The sequence below is a fragment of the Salmo salar genome, chromosome 15 (assembly GCF_965601325.2).
Source record: "Salmo salar chromosome 15, fSalSal1, whole genome shotgun sequence".
Classification (NCBI taxonomy): domain Eukaryota; kingdom Metazoa; phylum Chordata; class Actinopteri; order Salmoniformes; family Salmonidae; genus Salmo; species Salmo salar.
In genome coordinates, this window is record NC_138305.1 from 74,474,390 (window position 1) to 74,490,750 (window position 16,361).

General features: G+C 41.7%; 1 protein-coding gene across 1 annotated transcript in view; it reads left to right on the forward strand.

The window, feature by feature from the left end:
* LOC106572221 (semaphorin-3F-like) overlaps positions 1-15,274 on the forward strand; it is a 105,962-nt gene extending 90,688 nt beyond the window's left edge. Inside the window, exons 13-18 of the mRNA XM_014146212.3 lie at positions 5,396-5,484; positions 5,621-5,662; positions 5,769-5,926; positions 11,054-11,121; positions 11,373-11,503; positions 11,621-15,274. Coding sequence (XP_014001687.1) covers positions 5,396-5,484; positions 5,621-5,662; positions 5,769-5,926; positions 11,054-11,121; positions 11,373-11,503; positions 11,621-12,022 — 890 coding nt within the window. The 3' untranslated portion in view covers positions 12,023-15,274. The remainder of the gene's footprint in view (positions 1-5,395; positions 5,485-5,620; positions 5,663-5,768; positions 5,927-11,053; positions 11,122-11,372; positions 11,504-11,620) is intronic.
* The last annotated feature ends 1,087 nt before the right edge of the window (positions 15,275-16,361 follow it).

The window sequence follows — 16,361 nt, forward strand, 5'->3', positions numbered from 1 at the left end:
ATGCATGTTTTGTTCAATCAAGTTCATATTTATATCAAAAACCAGCTTTTTACATTAGCATGTGACTAGCATGTGACTAGCATTCCCGCCGAACACTGCCGGTGAATTTACTAAATTACTCACGATAAACGTTCACAAAAAGCATAACAATTATTTTAAGAATTATAGATACAGAACTCCTCTATGCACTCGATATGTCCGATTTTAAAATAGCTTTTCGGTGTAAGCACATTTTGCAATATTCTCAGTAGATAGCCCGGCATCACAGGGCTAGCTATTTAGACACCCAGCAAGTTTAGCACTCACCAAAGTCAGATTTACTATAAGAAAAATGTTATTACCTTTGCTGTCTTCGTCAGAATGCACTCCCAGGACTTCAACTTCAATAACAAATGTTGGTTTGGTTCAAAATAATCCATAGTTATATCCAAACAGCGGCGTTTTGTTCGTGCGTTCAAGACACTATCCGAAAGGGTAAATAAGGGTGACGAGCATGGCGCAATTCGTGACAAAAAAATTCTAAATATTCCATTACCGTACTTCGAAGCATGTCAACCGCTGTTTAAAATCAATTTTTATGCAATTTTTCTCATAAAAAAGCGATAATATATAGACCGGGAATCTGCGTTTAGGTAAACAGACGAAAGAAAATAAAGCATTCGGTCGACTCGGGCACGCGCCTAAGCCCATAGTACGCTGATCGGCCACTTGCCAAAAGCGATAATGTGTTTCAGCCAGAGGCTGCCTCGATATTGTTCAGCTTTTTCCCGGGCTCTGAGAGCCTATGGGAGCCGTAGGAAGTGTCACGTTAGAGCAAAGATCCTCAGTCTTCAATAAAAAGAGCCAAGATGAAACATAACTTGTCAGACAGGCCACTTCCTGCATGGAATCTTCTCAGGTTTTGGCCTGCCATTTGAGTTCTGTTATACTCACAGACACCATTCAAACAGTTTTAGAAACTTTAGGGTGTTTTCTATCCAAAGCCAATAATTATATGCATATTCTAGTTACTGGGCAGGAGTAGTAACCAGATTAAATCGGGTACGTTTTTTATCCGGCCGTGTCAATACTGCCCCCTAGCCCTAACAGGTTAAGATCTGTGAAAGCATTTGGATTTTTACGAATTATCTTTGAAAGACAGGGTCCTGAAAAAGGGACGTTTCTTTTTTTGCTGAGTTTATGTGCTCTCAAAAAGGAAAAAGCAGACATTGTGCTATTACGAGAGACAAGCCTCTGTGTTACCGAACATGCTAAACTCTGCAGAGCTTGGGTGGGACAGGTGTATTTCCCATCTCTCAAATCAAACAGTAGAGGCTCAGCCATACTTATCCATAAGCATGTTCCATTCATAATTGACAAAAACATATCTGATACGGAGGCAAAATTTATTCTGATAACTGGGTCACTGTATGGGCAACCAATTACTATCTTAAACATATACGCCCCTAACACAGATACTCCTGCTTTCATGTCGAAAATGATAACCCTGTTCAGTGAGCGTTGTGTTTCCTTTGGAGTGCTGGCTGGAGATTTTAATTGTACCCTCAACTCAACTCTGGACAAATCATCTCAAGTCCCCACCACTAACCCTAGATCAGCAAAGATGTTTAACTCTTTTACTAAAGAGATGGGACTGATAGATATCTGGAGAGAGACTAATAGCTCATCTATGGACTATCCATACTACTCCAATGTCCATAACACCTACTCTCGTATAGATTATATTTTTATCGCAAAGATGTTCATAAATTCTGCCACTTGTACAATCGCATCCATAGCACTTTCAGATCATGCCTTGTCCGCCTCCGCTTTGACCTCTGTAAAAACATCCTGAGGTCAAAGAGCTGGAAATTCACCACCTCCATGTTATCAAATGAAGCATTCTATATATTGGTTACTACATGGATAGACAACTACACATAACACAACAAATTCTCCTGTTTCTCCGGCCACAATGAGGGACGCTGCCAAAGCCACACTAAGAGGCCATCTAATTGCATATGCTTCCTCTAAGAAAAAAGCAATGGAAGCACACAGGTTAGATCTTGAGAGGGAGCTGGAACGCTGTGAAAAAGTACATAAACAATCCCCAGACAGCGCCTCCTGGAGTCAACTTAAAGCAGCCAAACCCAAACTAAATTTGGACTATACTCGGGAGAGTATAGTTACTAAACAGAAATACCATGGGTATAGCAATAGGCCTAGCAGATTGCTTGCTTACCAATTTAAAAAAGAGCAGTCAGAGCGTACAGTCATGGCCATCCGAACAGCAGATGACAAGGTCACATATGATCCAAATCAGATACAGTGAGGGAAAAAAGTATTTGATCCCCTGCTGATTTTGTACGTTTGCCACTGACAAAGAAATGATCAAAATCAAATCAAATCAAATGTATTTAAATAGCCCTTCGTACATCAGCTGATATCTCAAAGTGCTGTACAGAAACCCAGCCTAAAACCCCAAACAGCAAGCAATGCATGTGAAAGAAGCACGGTGGCTAGGAAAAACTCCCTAGGAAAAACTCCCTAGAAAGGCCAAAAACCTAGGAAGAAACCTAGAGAGGAACCAGGCTATGAGGGGTGGCCAGTCCTCTTCTGGCTGTGCCGGGTGGATATTATAACAGAACATGGTCAAGATGTTAAAATGTTCATAAATGACCAGCATGGTCAAATAATAATAATCATAGTAGTTGTCGAGGGTGCAACAAGCACGTCCGGTGAACAGGTCAGGGTTCCATAGCCGCAGGCAGAAATGTTGAAACTGGAGCAGCAGCACGGCCAGGTGGACTGGGGACAGCAAGGAGTCATCATGCCAGGTAGTCCTGAGGTATGGTCCTAGGGCTCAGGTCCTCCGAGAGAAAGAAAGAAAGAGAGAAAGAGAGAATTAGAGAGAGCATATTTAAATTCACACAGGACACCGGATAAGACAAGAGAAATACTCCAGATGTAACAGACTGACCCTAGCCCCCCGACACATAAACTACTGCAGCATAAATACTGGAGGCTGAGACAGGAGGGATCAGGAGACACTGTGGCCCCATCCGATGAAACCCCCGGACAGGGCCAAACAGGCAGGATATAACCCCACCCACTTTGCCAAAGCACAGCCCCCACACCACTAGAGGGATGTCTCCAACCACCAACTTACCGTCCTATGACAAGGCCGAGTATAGCCCACAAAGATCTCCGCCACGGCACAATCCAAGGGGGGGGCGCCAACCCAGACAGGAAGACCACGTCAGTGACTCAGCCCACTCAAGTGACGCACCCCTCCCATGGACGGCATGAAAGAACACCAGTACGCCAGTGACTCAGCCCCTGTAATAGGGTTAGAGGCAGAGAATCCCAGTGGAGAGAGGGGAACCGGCAAGGCAGAGACAGCAAGGGCGGTTCGTTGCTCCAGCCTTTCCGTTCACCTTCACACTCCTGGGCCAGACTATACTTAATCATAGGACCTACTGAAGAGATAAGACTTCAGTAAAGACTTAAAGGTTGAGACTGAGTCTGCGTCTCTCACATGGGTAGGCAGACCATTCCATAAAAATGGAGCTCTATAGGAGAAAGCCCTACCTCCAGCCGTTTGCTTAGAAATTCTAGGGACAATTAGGAGGCCTGCATCTTGTGACCGTAGCGTACGTGTAGGTATGTACGGCAGGACCAAATCGGAAAGATAGGTAGGAGCAAGCCCATGTAATGCTTTGTAGGTTAGCAGTAAAACCTTGAAATCAGCCCTTGCCTTAACAGGAAGCCAGTGTAGGGAGGCTAGCACTGGAGTAATATGATCACATTTTGGGGTTCTAGTCAGGATTCTAGCAGCCGTATTTAGCACTAACTGAAGTTTGTTTAGTGCTTTATCCGGGTAGCCGGAAAGTAGAGCATTGCAGTAGTCCAGCCTAGAAGTATCAAAAGCATGGATTAATTTTTCTGCGTCATTTTTGGACAGAAAGTTTCTGATTTTTGCAATGTTACGTAGATGGAAAAAAGCTGTCCTTGAAACAGTCTTGATATGTTCTTCAAAAGAGAGATCAGGGTCCAGAGTAACGCCGAGGTCCTTCACAGTTTTATTTGAGATGACTGTACAACCATCCAGATTAATTGTCAGATTCAACAGAAGATCTCTTTGTTTCTTGGGACCTAGAACAAGCATCTCTGTTTTGTCCGAGTTTAAAAGTAGAAAGTTTGCAGCCATCCACTTCTTTATGTCTGAAACACAGGCTTCTAGCAAGGGCAATTTTGGGGCTTCACCATGTTTCATTGAAATGTACAGCTGTGTGTCGTCCGCATAGCAGTGAAATTTAACATTATGTTTTCGAATGACATCCCCAAGAGGTAAAATATATAGTGAAAACAATAGTGGTCCTAAAACGGAACCTTGAGGAACACCGAAATTTACAATTGATTTGTCAGAGGACAAACCATTCACAGAGACAAACTGATATCTTTCCGACAGATAAGATCTAAACCAGGCCAGAACTTGTCCATGTAGACGAATTTGGGTTTCCAATCTCTCCAAAAGAATGTGGTGATCGATGGTATCAAAAGCGGCACTAAGATCTAGGAGCACGAGGACAGATGCAGAGCCTCGGTCTGACGTCATTAAAAGGTCATTTAGCACCTTCACAAGTGCAGTCTCAGTGCTATGATGGGGTCTAAAACCAGACTGAAGCGTTTCGTATACATTGTTTGTCTTCAGGAAGGCAGTGAGTTGCTGTGCAACAGCTTTTTAATTTTTTTTTGAGAGGAATGGAAGATTCGATATAGGCCGATAGTTTTTTATAATTTCTGGGTCAAGATTCGGCTTTTTCAAGAGAGGCTTTATTACTGCCACTTTTAGTGAGCTTGGTACACATCCGGTGGATAGAGAGCCGTTTATTATGTTCAACATAGGAGGGCCAAGCACAGGAAGCAGATTTTAATGGTAGGTTTATTTGAACAGTGAGAGACAGAATAACAACAAAAAAATCCAGAAAAACGCATGTCAAAAATTTTATAAATTGATTTGCATTTTAATGAGGCAAATAAGTATTTGACCCCCTCTCAATCAGAACGATTTCTGGCTCCCAGGTGTCTTTTATACAGGTAACGAGCTGAGATTAGGAGTACACTCTTAAAGGGAGTGCTCCTAATCTCAGCTTGTTACCTGTATAAAAGACACCTGTCCACAGAAGCAATCAATCAATCAGATTCCAAACTCTCCACCATGGCCAAGACCAAAGAGCTCTCCTAAGATTGTAGACCTACACAAGGCTGGAATGGGCTACAAGACCATCGCCAAGCAGCTTGGTGAGAAGGTGACAACGTTGGTGCGATTATTCGCAAATGGAAGAAACACAAAAGAACTGTCAATATCTGTGGTACTATGTACACTATGAACCGCTCTCCCCTCTTTTTGTAGATCGTGGGACAGTCCAAAAGGTGATAGTACTTCCTAAAGACACTAGCACAACAGAAGAACTCACATTAGAGGAAGTGGAAATGTTCAGGGTAATGACAATCATTACTATTTCACGTAAATCATTGTCTAGAATGAATTAATACAAGAAGGGAGATGGGACAAGCCAAAAGCTTCATTCTGCAGTATTATCTTCTCCTAACCCCTATTTGTTGTTCTTTTTTGCAGACTCCAGCTCCTATTAAGACTATGAAGTTATCATCAAAAAGGGTAGGTTTCATTAATTATCACTTGTTCATCTATGATTACTGCTGTTGTTGTGTTGCTGTTGTTTGTATGCCTCTGATAGTCCTTCCTCTTCCCTTCTGACCCACAGCAACAGCTGTATGTGTCGTCAGAGAGGGGGCTTACCCAGTTGTCCCTGCACAGGTGTGGCGTCTATGGGAAGGCCTGTTCAGACTGCTGCCTGGCCAGAGACCCTTACTGTGCCTGGGACGGAGAGACATGCGCCGCCTTTAGCCCCTCCACCAAGAGGTGAGGCACCTTAGCACCAAATGAGGGGGTTACATAATAGAGTATAAGTATTCATACTCCTTGACTTATTCCACATTTTGTTATGTTACGGCCTGAATTCAAAATGTATTAAATAATGTTTTTTCTCACCCATCTACACACAGTGAAAACAACATGTTTTTAGACATTTTTGCTAATTTATTGAAAATGAAATACAGAAATATCTAATTTACATAAGTATTCACAGCCCTGAGTCAATACTTTGTAGAAGCACCTTACAGCTTTGAGTCGTCTGTATCAGCTTTGCACATCTGGATTTGGGGATTTTCTCCTATTCGTTCTTGCAGATTTTTTCAAGCTCTGTTAAGTTAGATGGGGAGCGGCGGTGAACAGTAATCTTAAAGTCTTTCCATAGATTTTCCATGGGTTTCAAGTCTGGTCTTTGGCTGGGCAACTCAAGGACTTTCACATCCTTGTTCTGAAGCCATTCCAGCGTTGCTTTGGCTGTATGCTTGGGGTCATTGTCCTGTTGGATAGTAAATCTTTGCCCCAGTCTAAGGTCGTTTTCACTCTGACGCAGGTTCTCATCAAGGATTGGCCTTTATTTGGTTCCATTCATTGTTCCCTCTATCCTTACCAGTCTCCCAGGCCCTGCCGCTGAAATGCATCCCCCATAGCATTATGCTGCCACCACCATGCTTCACGGTAGGGATGGTATTAGATGGGTGATGGTTTTCTCCAGACATATCGCTTTGCATTCAGGCCAAAAAGTTAAAATATTGTCTCAGCAGACCACTAAATCTTTTGCCTTATGCTCTCAGTCTTTCACTTGCATCTTTTCAAACTCCAGGCGTGCTGTCATGTGCCTTTGTCTCGAGAGTTGCTTCCGTTTGGCCGCTCTCCCATAAAGCCCAGATTAGTGAAGTGCTATAGAGACAGTTGTCCAACTCGTCCCAAACCATCTCAATTGGGTTGAGGTTGGGTGATTGTGGAGGCCAGGTCATCTGATGCAGCAATCCGTCACTCTCCTTCTTGGTCAAATAGCCCTTACACAGCCTGTTAGGTGTGTTTTGGGTCATTGTCGTGTTGAAAAACAAATGATAGTTCCACCAAGCACAAACCAGATGGGATGGCGTATCGCTGCAGAATGCTGTGGTAGCCATGCTGGTTAAGTGTGCCTTGAATTCTAAAAAAAATCACAAAGTGTCATCAGCAAAGCTCCCCCACACCATCACAACTCCTCCTCCCTGCTTCACGGTGGGAACAACACATGCAGAGATAATCCGTTCACCTACTCTGCATCTCCCAAAGACATGGCGGTTGGAACCAAAAATCTCACATTTGGACTCATCAGACCAAAGGGCAAATTTCCATTGCTGGTGTTTCTTGGCCCAAGCAAGTCCCTTTTTCTTATTGGTGTCCTTTAGTAGTGGTTTCTTTGCAGCAATTAGACCATGAAGGCCTGACTCACACAGTCTCCTCTGAACAGTTGGTTGAGATGTGTGTGTTACTTGAACTCTGTGAAGCATTTATTTGGGCTGCAATCTGAGGTGCAGTTAACTCTGATGAACTTATCCTCAGCAGCAGAGGTAACTGGGTCTTCCTTTCCTGTGGCAGTCCTCATGAGAGCCAGTTTCATCATAGTGCTTGACGGTTTTTGCAACTGAACATTTTCCGCGTTGTCTGATCTTCATGTCTCTAAGTAATGATGGACTGACATTTCTCTTTGCTTATTTGAGCTGTTCTTGCCATAATATGGGCTTGGTATTTTGCCATAATATGGGCTTGGTATTTTACCAAATAGGGCTATCTTCTGTATACCACCCCTACCTTGTCACTGACTGGCTCAAACGCATTAAGAAGAAAATATATTAATTAAAATACATTCCAGGTGACTACCTCATGAAGCTGGTTGCCAAGAGTGTGCAAAGGGTGGCTACTTTGAAGAATCTCAAATATAAAATATATTTAGATTTTAATTCGTTTTTGGTTACTACATGATTCCATATGTATTATTTCATAGTTTTGATGTCTTCACTATTATTCTACAATGTAGAAAATAGTACAAATAAAGAAAAACCTTTGAATGTGTAGGTGTGTCCAAACTTTTGACTGGTACTGTATGTAAATTAAATATTTCTGTATTTAAGGTCTTTACCTATTACATCCATAAGCAGTAAACTCATTAATCATAACCTCGTATCTTATCATCATTCTGAACAGTCGTAACCTCCTGCATCTTCAAAAACACCAGCCTTACTTATGATTCAGTACTACACAAATATTATTTATTTACTAGCTATCTAAATGGTAACTCAGGATAAACAAACACACTTAATACATACGACAAGGTCACTAGCGGACTGACAAAATATGGCGGCTTGTTACAAAAGAGATGGAGAGAGGGGTGCAGAGGAACAGAGACATAATACTTTGGTACATTTAGAAACTGCTCTCACAGTAATCACATACTTTAAACGAACCGCCACACTTTTGTAGTAAGAAATTAATGTATTTACGTGTAAATGTCATGGTTCGTCGTGTAGTCCTGAACAGAACTACAGAGTTGAATTCCCTTCCATTCGCTCCTGAAGATAGGCTAGCCAGCCGTGTCGATGGTTCCCATTGGGGTGATGAGAGTAGCGTTCTACAGTGATTTGAGAAGAGTAGGATAATGGTCCCACTTAAGTTCAATTTTCTAGATACTTTACTTAGGACAGCTTATCATACTAGTGATTGTCGGGGAGGTGACGTTATCGCCTCTATCTCGTGTTGAGATTGAGTTCGAACCACTTTGGACGTGAGCTGCAGCTACAGTTGAAGTTGGAAGTTTACATACACTTAGGTTGGAGTGATTAAAACTAGTTTTTCAACCACTCCACAAATGTCTTGTTAACAAACTATAGTTTTGACAAGTCAGTTAGGACATCTACTTTGTGCATGACAAGTAATTTTTCCAACAATTGTTTACAGACAGATTATTTCACTTATAATTCACTGTATCACAATTCCAGTGGGTCAGAAGTTTACATACATTAAGTTGACTGTGCCTTTAAACAGCTTGGAAAATTCCAGAAAATGATGTTATGGCTTTAGAAGCTTCTGATAGGCTAATTGACATCATTTGAGTCAATTGGAGGTGTACCTGTGGATGTATTTCAAGGCCTACCTTTAAACTCAGTGCCTCTTTGCTTGACATCATGTGAAAATCAAAAGAAATCAGCCAAGACCTCAGAAAAAAATTGTAGACCTTCACAAGTCTGGTTCATCCTTGGGAGCAATTTCCAAACGCCTAAAGGTACCACGTTTATCTGTACAAACAATAGTACGCAAGTATAAACACCATGGGACCACGCAGCCGTCATACCGCACAGGAACAAGACGCGTTCTGTCTCCTAGAGATGAACGTACTTTGGTGCGAAAAGTGCAAATCAATCAGAGAATAGCAGCAAAAGACCATGTGAAGACGCGGGAGGAAACAGGTTCAAAAGTATCTATATCCACAGTAAAACGAGTCCTATATCGACGTAACCTGAAAGGCCGCTCAGCAAGGAAGAAGCCACTGCTCCAAAACCGCCATAGAAAAGCCAGACTACGGTTTGAAACTGCACATGTCCTCTGGTCTGATGAAACACAAATAGAACTGCTTGGCCATAATGACCATCGTTATGTTTGGAGGAAAAAGGGGGAGGTTTGCAAGCCGAATAACACCATCCCAACCTTGAAGCACGGGGTGGCAGCATCATGTTGTGGCGGAGCTTTGCTGCAGGAGGGACTGGGGGACTTCACAAAATAGATGGCATCATGAGGAAGGAAAATTATGTGGATATATTGAAGCAACATCTGAAGACATCAGTCAGGAAGTTAAAGCTTGGTCGTAAATGGGTCTTCCAAATGGACAATGACCCCAAGCATACTTCCAAAGTTGTGGAAAAATGGCTTAAGGACAACAAAGTCAAGGTATTGGAGTGGCCATCACAAAGCCCTGACCTCAATCCTATAGAAGATTTGTGGGCAGAACTGAAAGTGTGCGAGAAAGGAGGCCTACAAACCTGACTCAATTACACCAGCTCTGTCAGGAGGAATGGGCCAAAATGCACCCAACTTATTGTGGGAAGCTTGTGGAAGGCTACCCAAAACATTTGACCAAAGTTAAACAATTTAAAGGCAATGCTACCAAATACTAATTGGGTGTATGTAAACTTCTGACCCACTGGGAATGTGATGAAAGAAATGAATCATTCTCTGTACTATTATTCTGACATTTCACATTCTTAAAATAAAGTGGTGATCCTAACTGACCTAAGACAGGGAATTTAAATTTAAATGTGATTAAATGTCAGGAATTGTGAAAAACTGAGTTTAAATGTATTTGGCTAAGTTGTATGTAAGCTTACGACTTCAACTGGAGATGTATCTCTGGTCTGATATGTTAATACTTAACCCAGAATTTTACACAGTTCTTCAAAAGAGGTGGTTCGTGAGGCTGACATGCTTTCTGACTTCACTCAAGGGGGTGGTGACTACTTACTTATACAAAGTTATAGGAGCAATTTCCTCTTATTGTTTCTAAGATCACATCCCTCTCTTAAAAAAACACAATTTTTCACATTTCATACACAATGTAGAGGATGGAAACTTTGTACATGTTGTGTATATACTTTTCAAGTTACAGTATTTCCTTTTTGTAGAATTTTTAATGACATCACAAAATAACAACCAAAATGACATTATTATTATTCTTTAGATCGCCTTTGACCATTCCCCAAGTTCTATGTTAGAAATGTTGTTCCAGTATTCACTTTAGAATGTGTTAAGAGTTTCGGCTAGAAAATATCTGTGAAACAAAGGCACATTCCTGTGTGAATTTGGAGAGGGAGATAACTGAATATTCTAATCCTTGATTTACAACAGGGTGTGAACTGTCAACCTCCCACCAGCTCCTATCTCCCCCTATGTGGGTGAGAGGGGGTCTGGCTGAAGTTATCTATTGCCAAGCTGATCTGACCTATTTGGATCCTCACAGGACAGTCATGATATTAGTTTAGCTGAAGTAATTCCATCCAAACTGCTTACCGGGTTTCAGGCATAAGTCAAAGTTGTGATAATGTGTAGAGTGTAATTCACTGTTCCTATACTTGTTCACAGGCGAAGCAGAAGACAGGATATTAAGCATGGAAACCCCTTGCGGCAGTGCAGAGGGTTCAATGCAAAAGGTACGTGATCACGGCCAAAGCACTGAACAATATCTCCCTTACATCTTATATAGAGTGTATCTGAAAGCCTGGTCTGGCAAATAGATTTTTGTAAAAGGAGTATAATTATTTTCTGCATACAATGGTCTCGCAACACAATCTCACAAAGGAGTTAACCACTGTTAATGGGTCAAATGGAGTCAAAAGGCCTTTTATTCAGATTATGCCATAATCGATACTTCACTTTATTTCTCTGATTCTATCTCCTTCAGTGGAGAAGCGTCTCAGTGAAACGGTGCAGTTTGGGGTGAAGGGGAGCAGTACGTTCCTGGAGTGCCAACCTAGATCTCCACAAGCGACAGTCAAATGGCTATACCAGAAACCAGACGGCAGGAGGAAAGTGGTAAGACAAGGCCTAATGGACCATTAAGTTAACTTTTGTATGATGGCTGTAGATAATGTTGTCTTCTCCTTTTCGCTCACGCTGATGTTCCTTATCCCTTCTCTCCCCTTCCCCCAGCTGAGCCGAGACGGAGAGGTGCTGAAGACAGCTCATGGCATCTTGCTCAAGTCTCTGAGCCACGCTGACAGGGGGCTGTACCACTGCCTGGCCACTGAGAACAACTTCAAGCACACGGTGGTCCGCGTGGCCCTCCGCATCCTGGACCGGGAGATAGTGGAGGCCCTCACCTCCCTGGATGCCCCCCCGGAGGACCAGAACCCCCATCACCACCCGCACCCACCTCCCCCGCCTCAAACTCTGCCACCGCAGTTCTCCTCCCAGCCGGAGATCCGCCTCATCAACCAGTACTGTCAGTCCTACTGGCAGCAGTTCAGCCCCAACCTTCCCACAAAACGCACCAACAGGAGGCATGTCAAGAGCCAGCCAGAGCCAGCCCCAGGGGGCCCTATCCTCTCCTAGTCCCCTTCTCTCCCCTCTCCTTCGATGGTGCCCGGGCCAGGTCCTGGAGGGTCACAGTGGCCCTCCACACTGGTAACGTGCAGAGTCACTCACTCATGTTGTGATGTTGATGTTGTTGTTATGTGTATTGTTCATCCCATTCCCATTCAGGGTTAGTCTCCATGGGCCCAATTCTGACTTTAGATCAGTGCACATAGCTATGTGCTTTCTTGTAAATCATCTATTGATGTCAATGAGAGTTGAGGTCAAATTGGAGTTACACGCACAGAGGGTTTGGTCCTAAAAATCTTCCGATTATTTAGCAAATGAACTGCCCTATTCAGTCCAAATTAGTAACTAGTAACCTGAATATAATCCCTGATCCTATAAGCCTGGGTATTATCAACTGGATTGCTACTTATGTTATAGTATGTCTCACTCAGTATAAGCAGTTTTAGAAACTGCAGAGGATTGTTAGTGTACACAAGAGTTGTCTAGCCAGCACCATGGTAGTTAGGCGATAGGGAGACCCTATCATATGAATCATTGTAAAACCATACTTTTACAATACATTTGTTCCCCTGAATCCAACATTTTCAAAAATCAGTGTTTCAAACATTAGTTAAAATTAATTGATGAAATATGGGCAATTTTTATATTATTATGTGTATTGTGTTTCCATTCGAAATATTGCTACAGTAGAATCCTGCCAATATCAAATCAGAAAGAACACGGCTCAGTTTTTCATCCGCCGTTTCTTAAGATTCTGATATAACAATGAGGTGATCAATTTTAGCAAATTTGCAATGTTTTGATTGTGTTTTTAAAATGACGTGTCACAAAAAAATGTGGATAATCAGAAACTCCTGCTTAATTTGACCAAACGTATTTGTTAGCAGGAAGAAACTGACCAAATGAGTCTCTACTTATTTTTATTTGTTGGACTCTTTGGGTTTATGCATATATATATATTTTCCCAATACAACTGGATACAAAACCATTAGCGTCAGCTAAAAAGCTATCCAAGTCTCCGACCTTGTGCTTCTTTCTGCTCAGCACTTCAACAGTGTGTTAGGCGGAGACAATATTTTGGACCAAACACTGTTCCATTCTCCAGCCAAGACTATAGAGGGATTAAAAAATGTACATGTAAATAGAGCAAGTTTGGTTTGGAACGATTCATTCAGAAAAAGAGATTCATTAGCTGTTGATTATTGCAGTGAGAAAATAAATGGAGACGGTACAGGAGTTTGCTATTGTATTGCTTCGAAATGACAATACATATTACCTCTTCTATGGGAGCTACATTACTTTTACACAGCCTGACACCTGACATGAACCTGATCCAACAACAGAAACTGGACTGGAAAGCTCTTTGAAGTTTGACTATATGACATGGCCACACTGTATTTCTTGTCCTCTAGAGATGAGACATGATTATTATACTCACTAGCACTCACTTGGCTCTATCAACAATGTTGCTTAGAGCTCCTTTTGCCTGATTCATAAGCTGTAGTCATCTTTTGACCTTATGTCATGTACTACGTGTGTACAGTGCATTCATATGGACTTTTAGATCTCACAAAGATCTATGTTAGGTTTGGACTTTTCATGAATCCACTGCACTCCCTCTCACCCACGCCATGAAACATATTTATTTGGAGACTGTAGATATTCCTGTTCTGCACTTTGGTGGTGGGGGTGTGAGGGCTGGGATGGGGAAGGGGAGATTATTATTATCATCATGTGATATACAGGACCAGTATTAACAGAAAGAGGATTTGAGGAATAAAGGTAGACCTTTTTGGAAACTAAAAGTAGAAAGATTTGAATTAATAAATTGTTATGGACAGGAACGCTCTAACAGATTACTCAACTCTGAAGCCAAAGAATACTCTTATTTGAATGAAAATGTGTTCTATTTAACATATTTTGCACTATATTCACATTGTTTGTGGCTTCACGTGGCTTCTTTTCCTTTTCTTAGCTATAGAGTTTGAATCCAGAAATGTCTACCTCTCTCTTTTCTGGAATATAATTTGTACCAAAACAAAAATCACTCAAACAAAACAAAGTAACACTCGATACCATATTCCTTCTAGAGCAGGTAAAAATGTTTATGTGAGCTGATATACGACCCCACAAGATTGACATGAGTAAGTCAAAATATAGTTGCAAGCAGCCATGGTGGGGGTCAAGCTATGGCCCAACAGCGCCACCATGCGGCCAATCAGAACCACTCTACAGGTTAGCTATACTTACGTCCCTGAGCATATGTGCCAAATTCCATGACTCTGAGTCAAACAGATCAAGAGATATGCAGTTCCTTCAAAAAAGCATTCATACCCCTTATTCCACATTTTGTCGTTACAGCCTGAATTCAAAATATATATATTTACTCACCCATCCACACACAATACCCCATAATGACAAATGGGAAAATGGTTTTAGAATTGTTTGCACATTTATTGAAAATGAAATACAGAAATATCTAATTTACATAAGTATTCACACCCCTGAGTCAATACATTGTGGAAGCATCTTTGGCAGCGATTACAGCTGTGAGTCTTTCTGGGTAAGTCTCTAAGAGCTTTTCACAACTGGATTGTGCAACATTTGCCCATTATTCTTTTCAAAATTCTTCAAGCTCTGTAAAATAGTTTTTTGATCATTGCTAGACAACTCATTTTCAGGTCTTGCCATAGATTTTAAAGTAGATTTAAGTCAAAACTGTACCTTGGTCCATCAGGAACATTCACTGTCTTCTTGGTAAGCAACTCCATTGTAGATTTGGCCTTCTGTTTTATGTTATTGTCCTGATAAAAGGTGAATTCATCTCCCAGTGTCTGGTGAAAAGCAGACTGAACCAAGTTTTCCTCAAGGATTTGGCCTGTGCTTAGTTCCATTCCATTTATTTTTTATCCTGAAAAACTCTCCAGTCCATAACGATTACAAGCATACTCATAACATGATGCAACCACCACTATGCTTGAAAATAAGGAGAGTAGTACTCAGTAATCAGCTGTATTGACTTTTTCCCAAACATACATAACACTTTGTATTCAGGACAAAAAGTGAATTGCTTTGCCACATTGTTTGCAGTATTACTTTAATGCCTTGTTGCAAACAGGATGCATGTTTCGGAATATTTTATTCTGTACAGGCGTCCTTTTCACTGTGTCAATTAGGTTAGTATTGTGGGGTAACAATGTTGTTGATCCATCCTCAGTGTTCTCCTATCACAGCCATTAAACTCTAACTGTTTTAAAGTCACCATTGGCCTCATGGTGAAATTCCTGAGCGGTTTCCTTCCTCTCTGGCAACCGAGTTAGGAAGGACAACTGTATCTTTGTAGTGACTGGGTGTTTTGATACACCATCCATCCATGTTATTTTGTTAATTTTTTTTTGCATTGTTTGTAACTTATTTTGAACATAATGTTGCTGCTACCATCTCTTATGACCGAAAAGAGCTTCTGGACATCAGAACAGAGATTACTCACCTTGAATTGGACGAAGAATTTTCCTTTAATGAGTCGGACGAGAGGGATTTACTCCAGACATCCGAACAGGCCCTCATCCCCGTCATTCGCAGGAGAAAAAGACAGATTTCGCAGAAGGAGATCGGGGTGCCTTGTGAGGATCAGGTTACGAGTGGCTAATCTGCCTTTGCCATCTGTACTACTGACCAATGTACAATCACTGGATAATAAATTGGACGAATTTAAAGCACATATATCCTACCAACGGGACATTAAAAACTGTAGTATCTTATGTTTCACTGAGTTGTGGCTGAACAACGACATGAATAATGTACAGCTGGCAGGTTATACACTGTATTGACAGGATAGAACCACAGCCTCTGGTAAGACAAGGGGTGGCAATCTATGTATATTTGTAAACAACAGCTGGTGCACGATATCTAAGGAAGTCTCAAGGTTTTGCTTGCCTGAGGTAGAGTATCTCATGATAAGCTGTTGACCACACTATCTAACTAGAGAGATTTTGTCTGTATTTTTCCTAGCTGTCAACATACCACCACAGACCAATGCTGGCACTAAAACTGCACTCAGTGAGCTGAATGCCGCCATAAGCATACAGGAAAACGCTCATCCAGAGGTGGCGCTCCTTGTGGCCAGGGACTTTAATGCAGGGAAACTTAAATCCATTTTACGTCATTTCTATCAGCATGTTAAATGTGCAACCAGAGGGGAAAAAAACTCTAGCCCACCTTTACTCCACACACAGAGACGCGTACAAAGCTCTTCCTCCCCCCGCATTTGGCAAATCTGACCATAATTCTATCCTGATTCCTGCTTACAAGCAAAAATTAAATCAGGAAGCACCAGTGACTTCGGTCA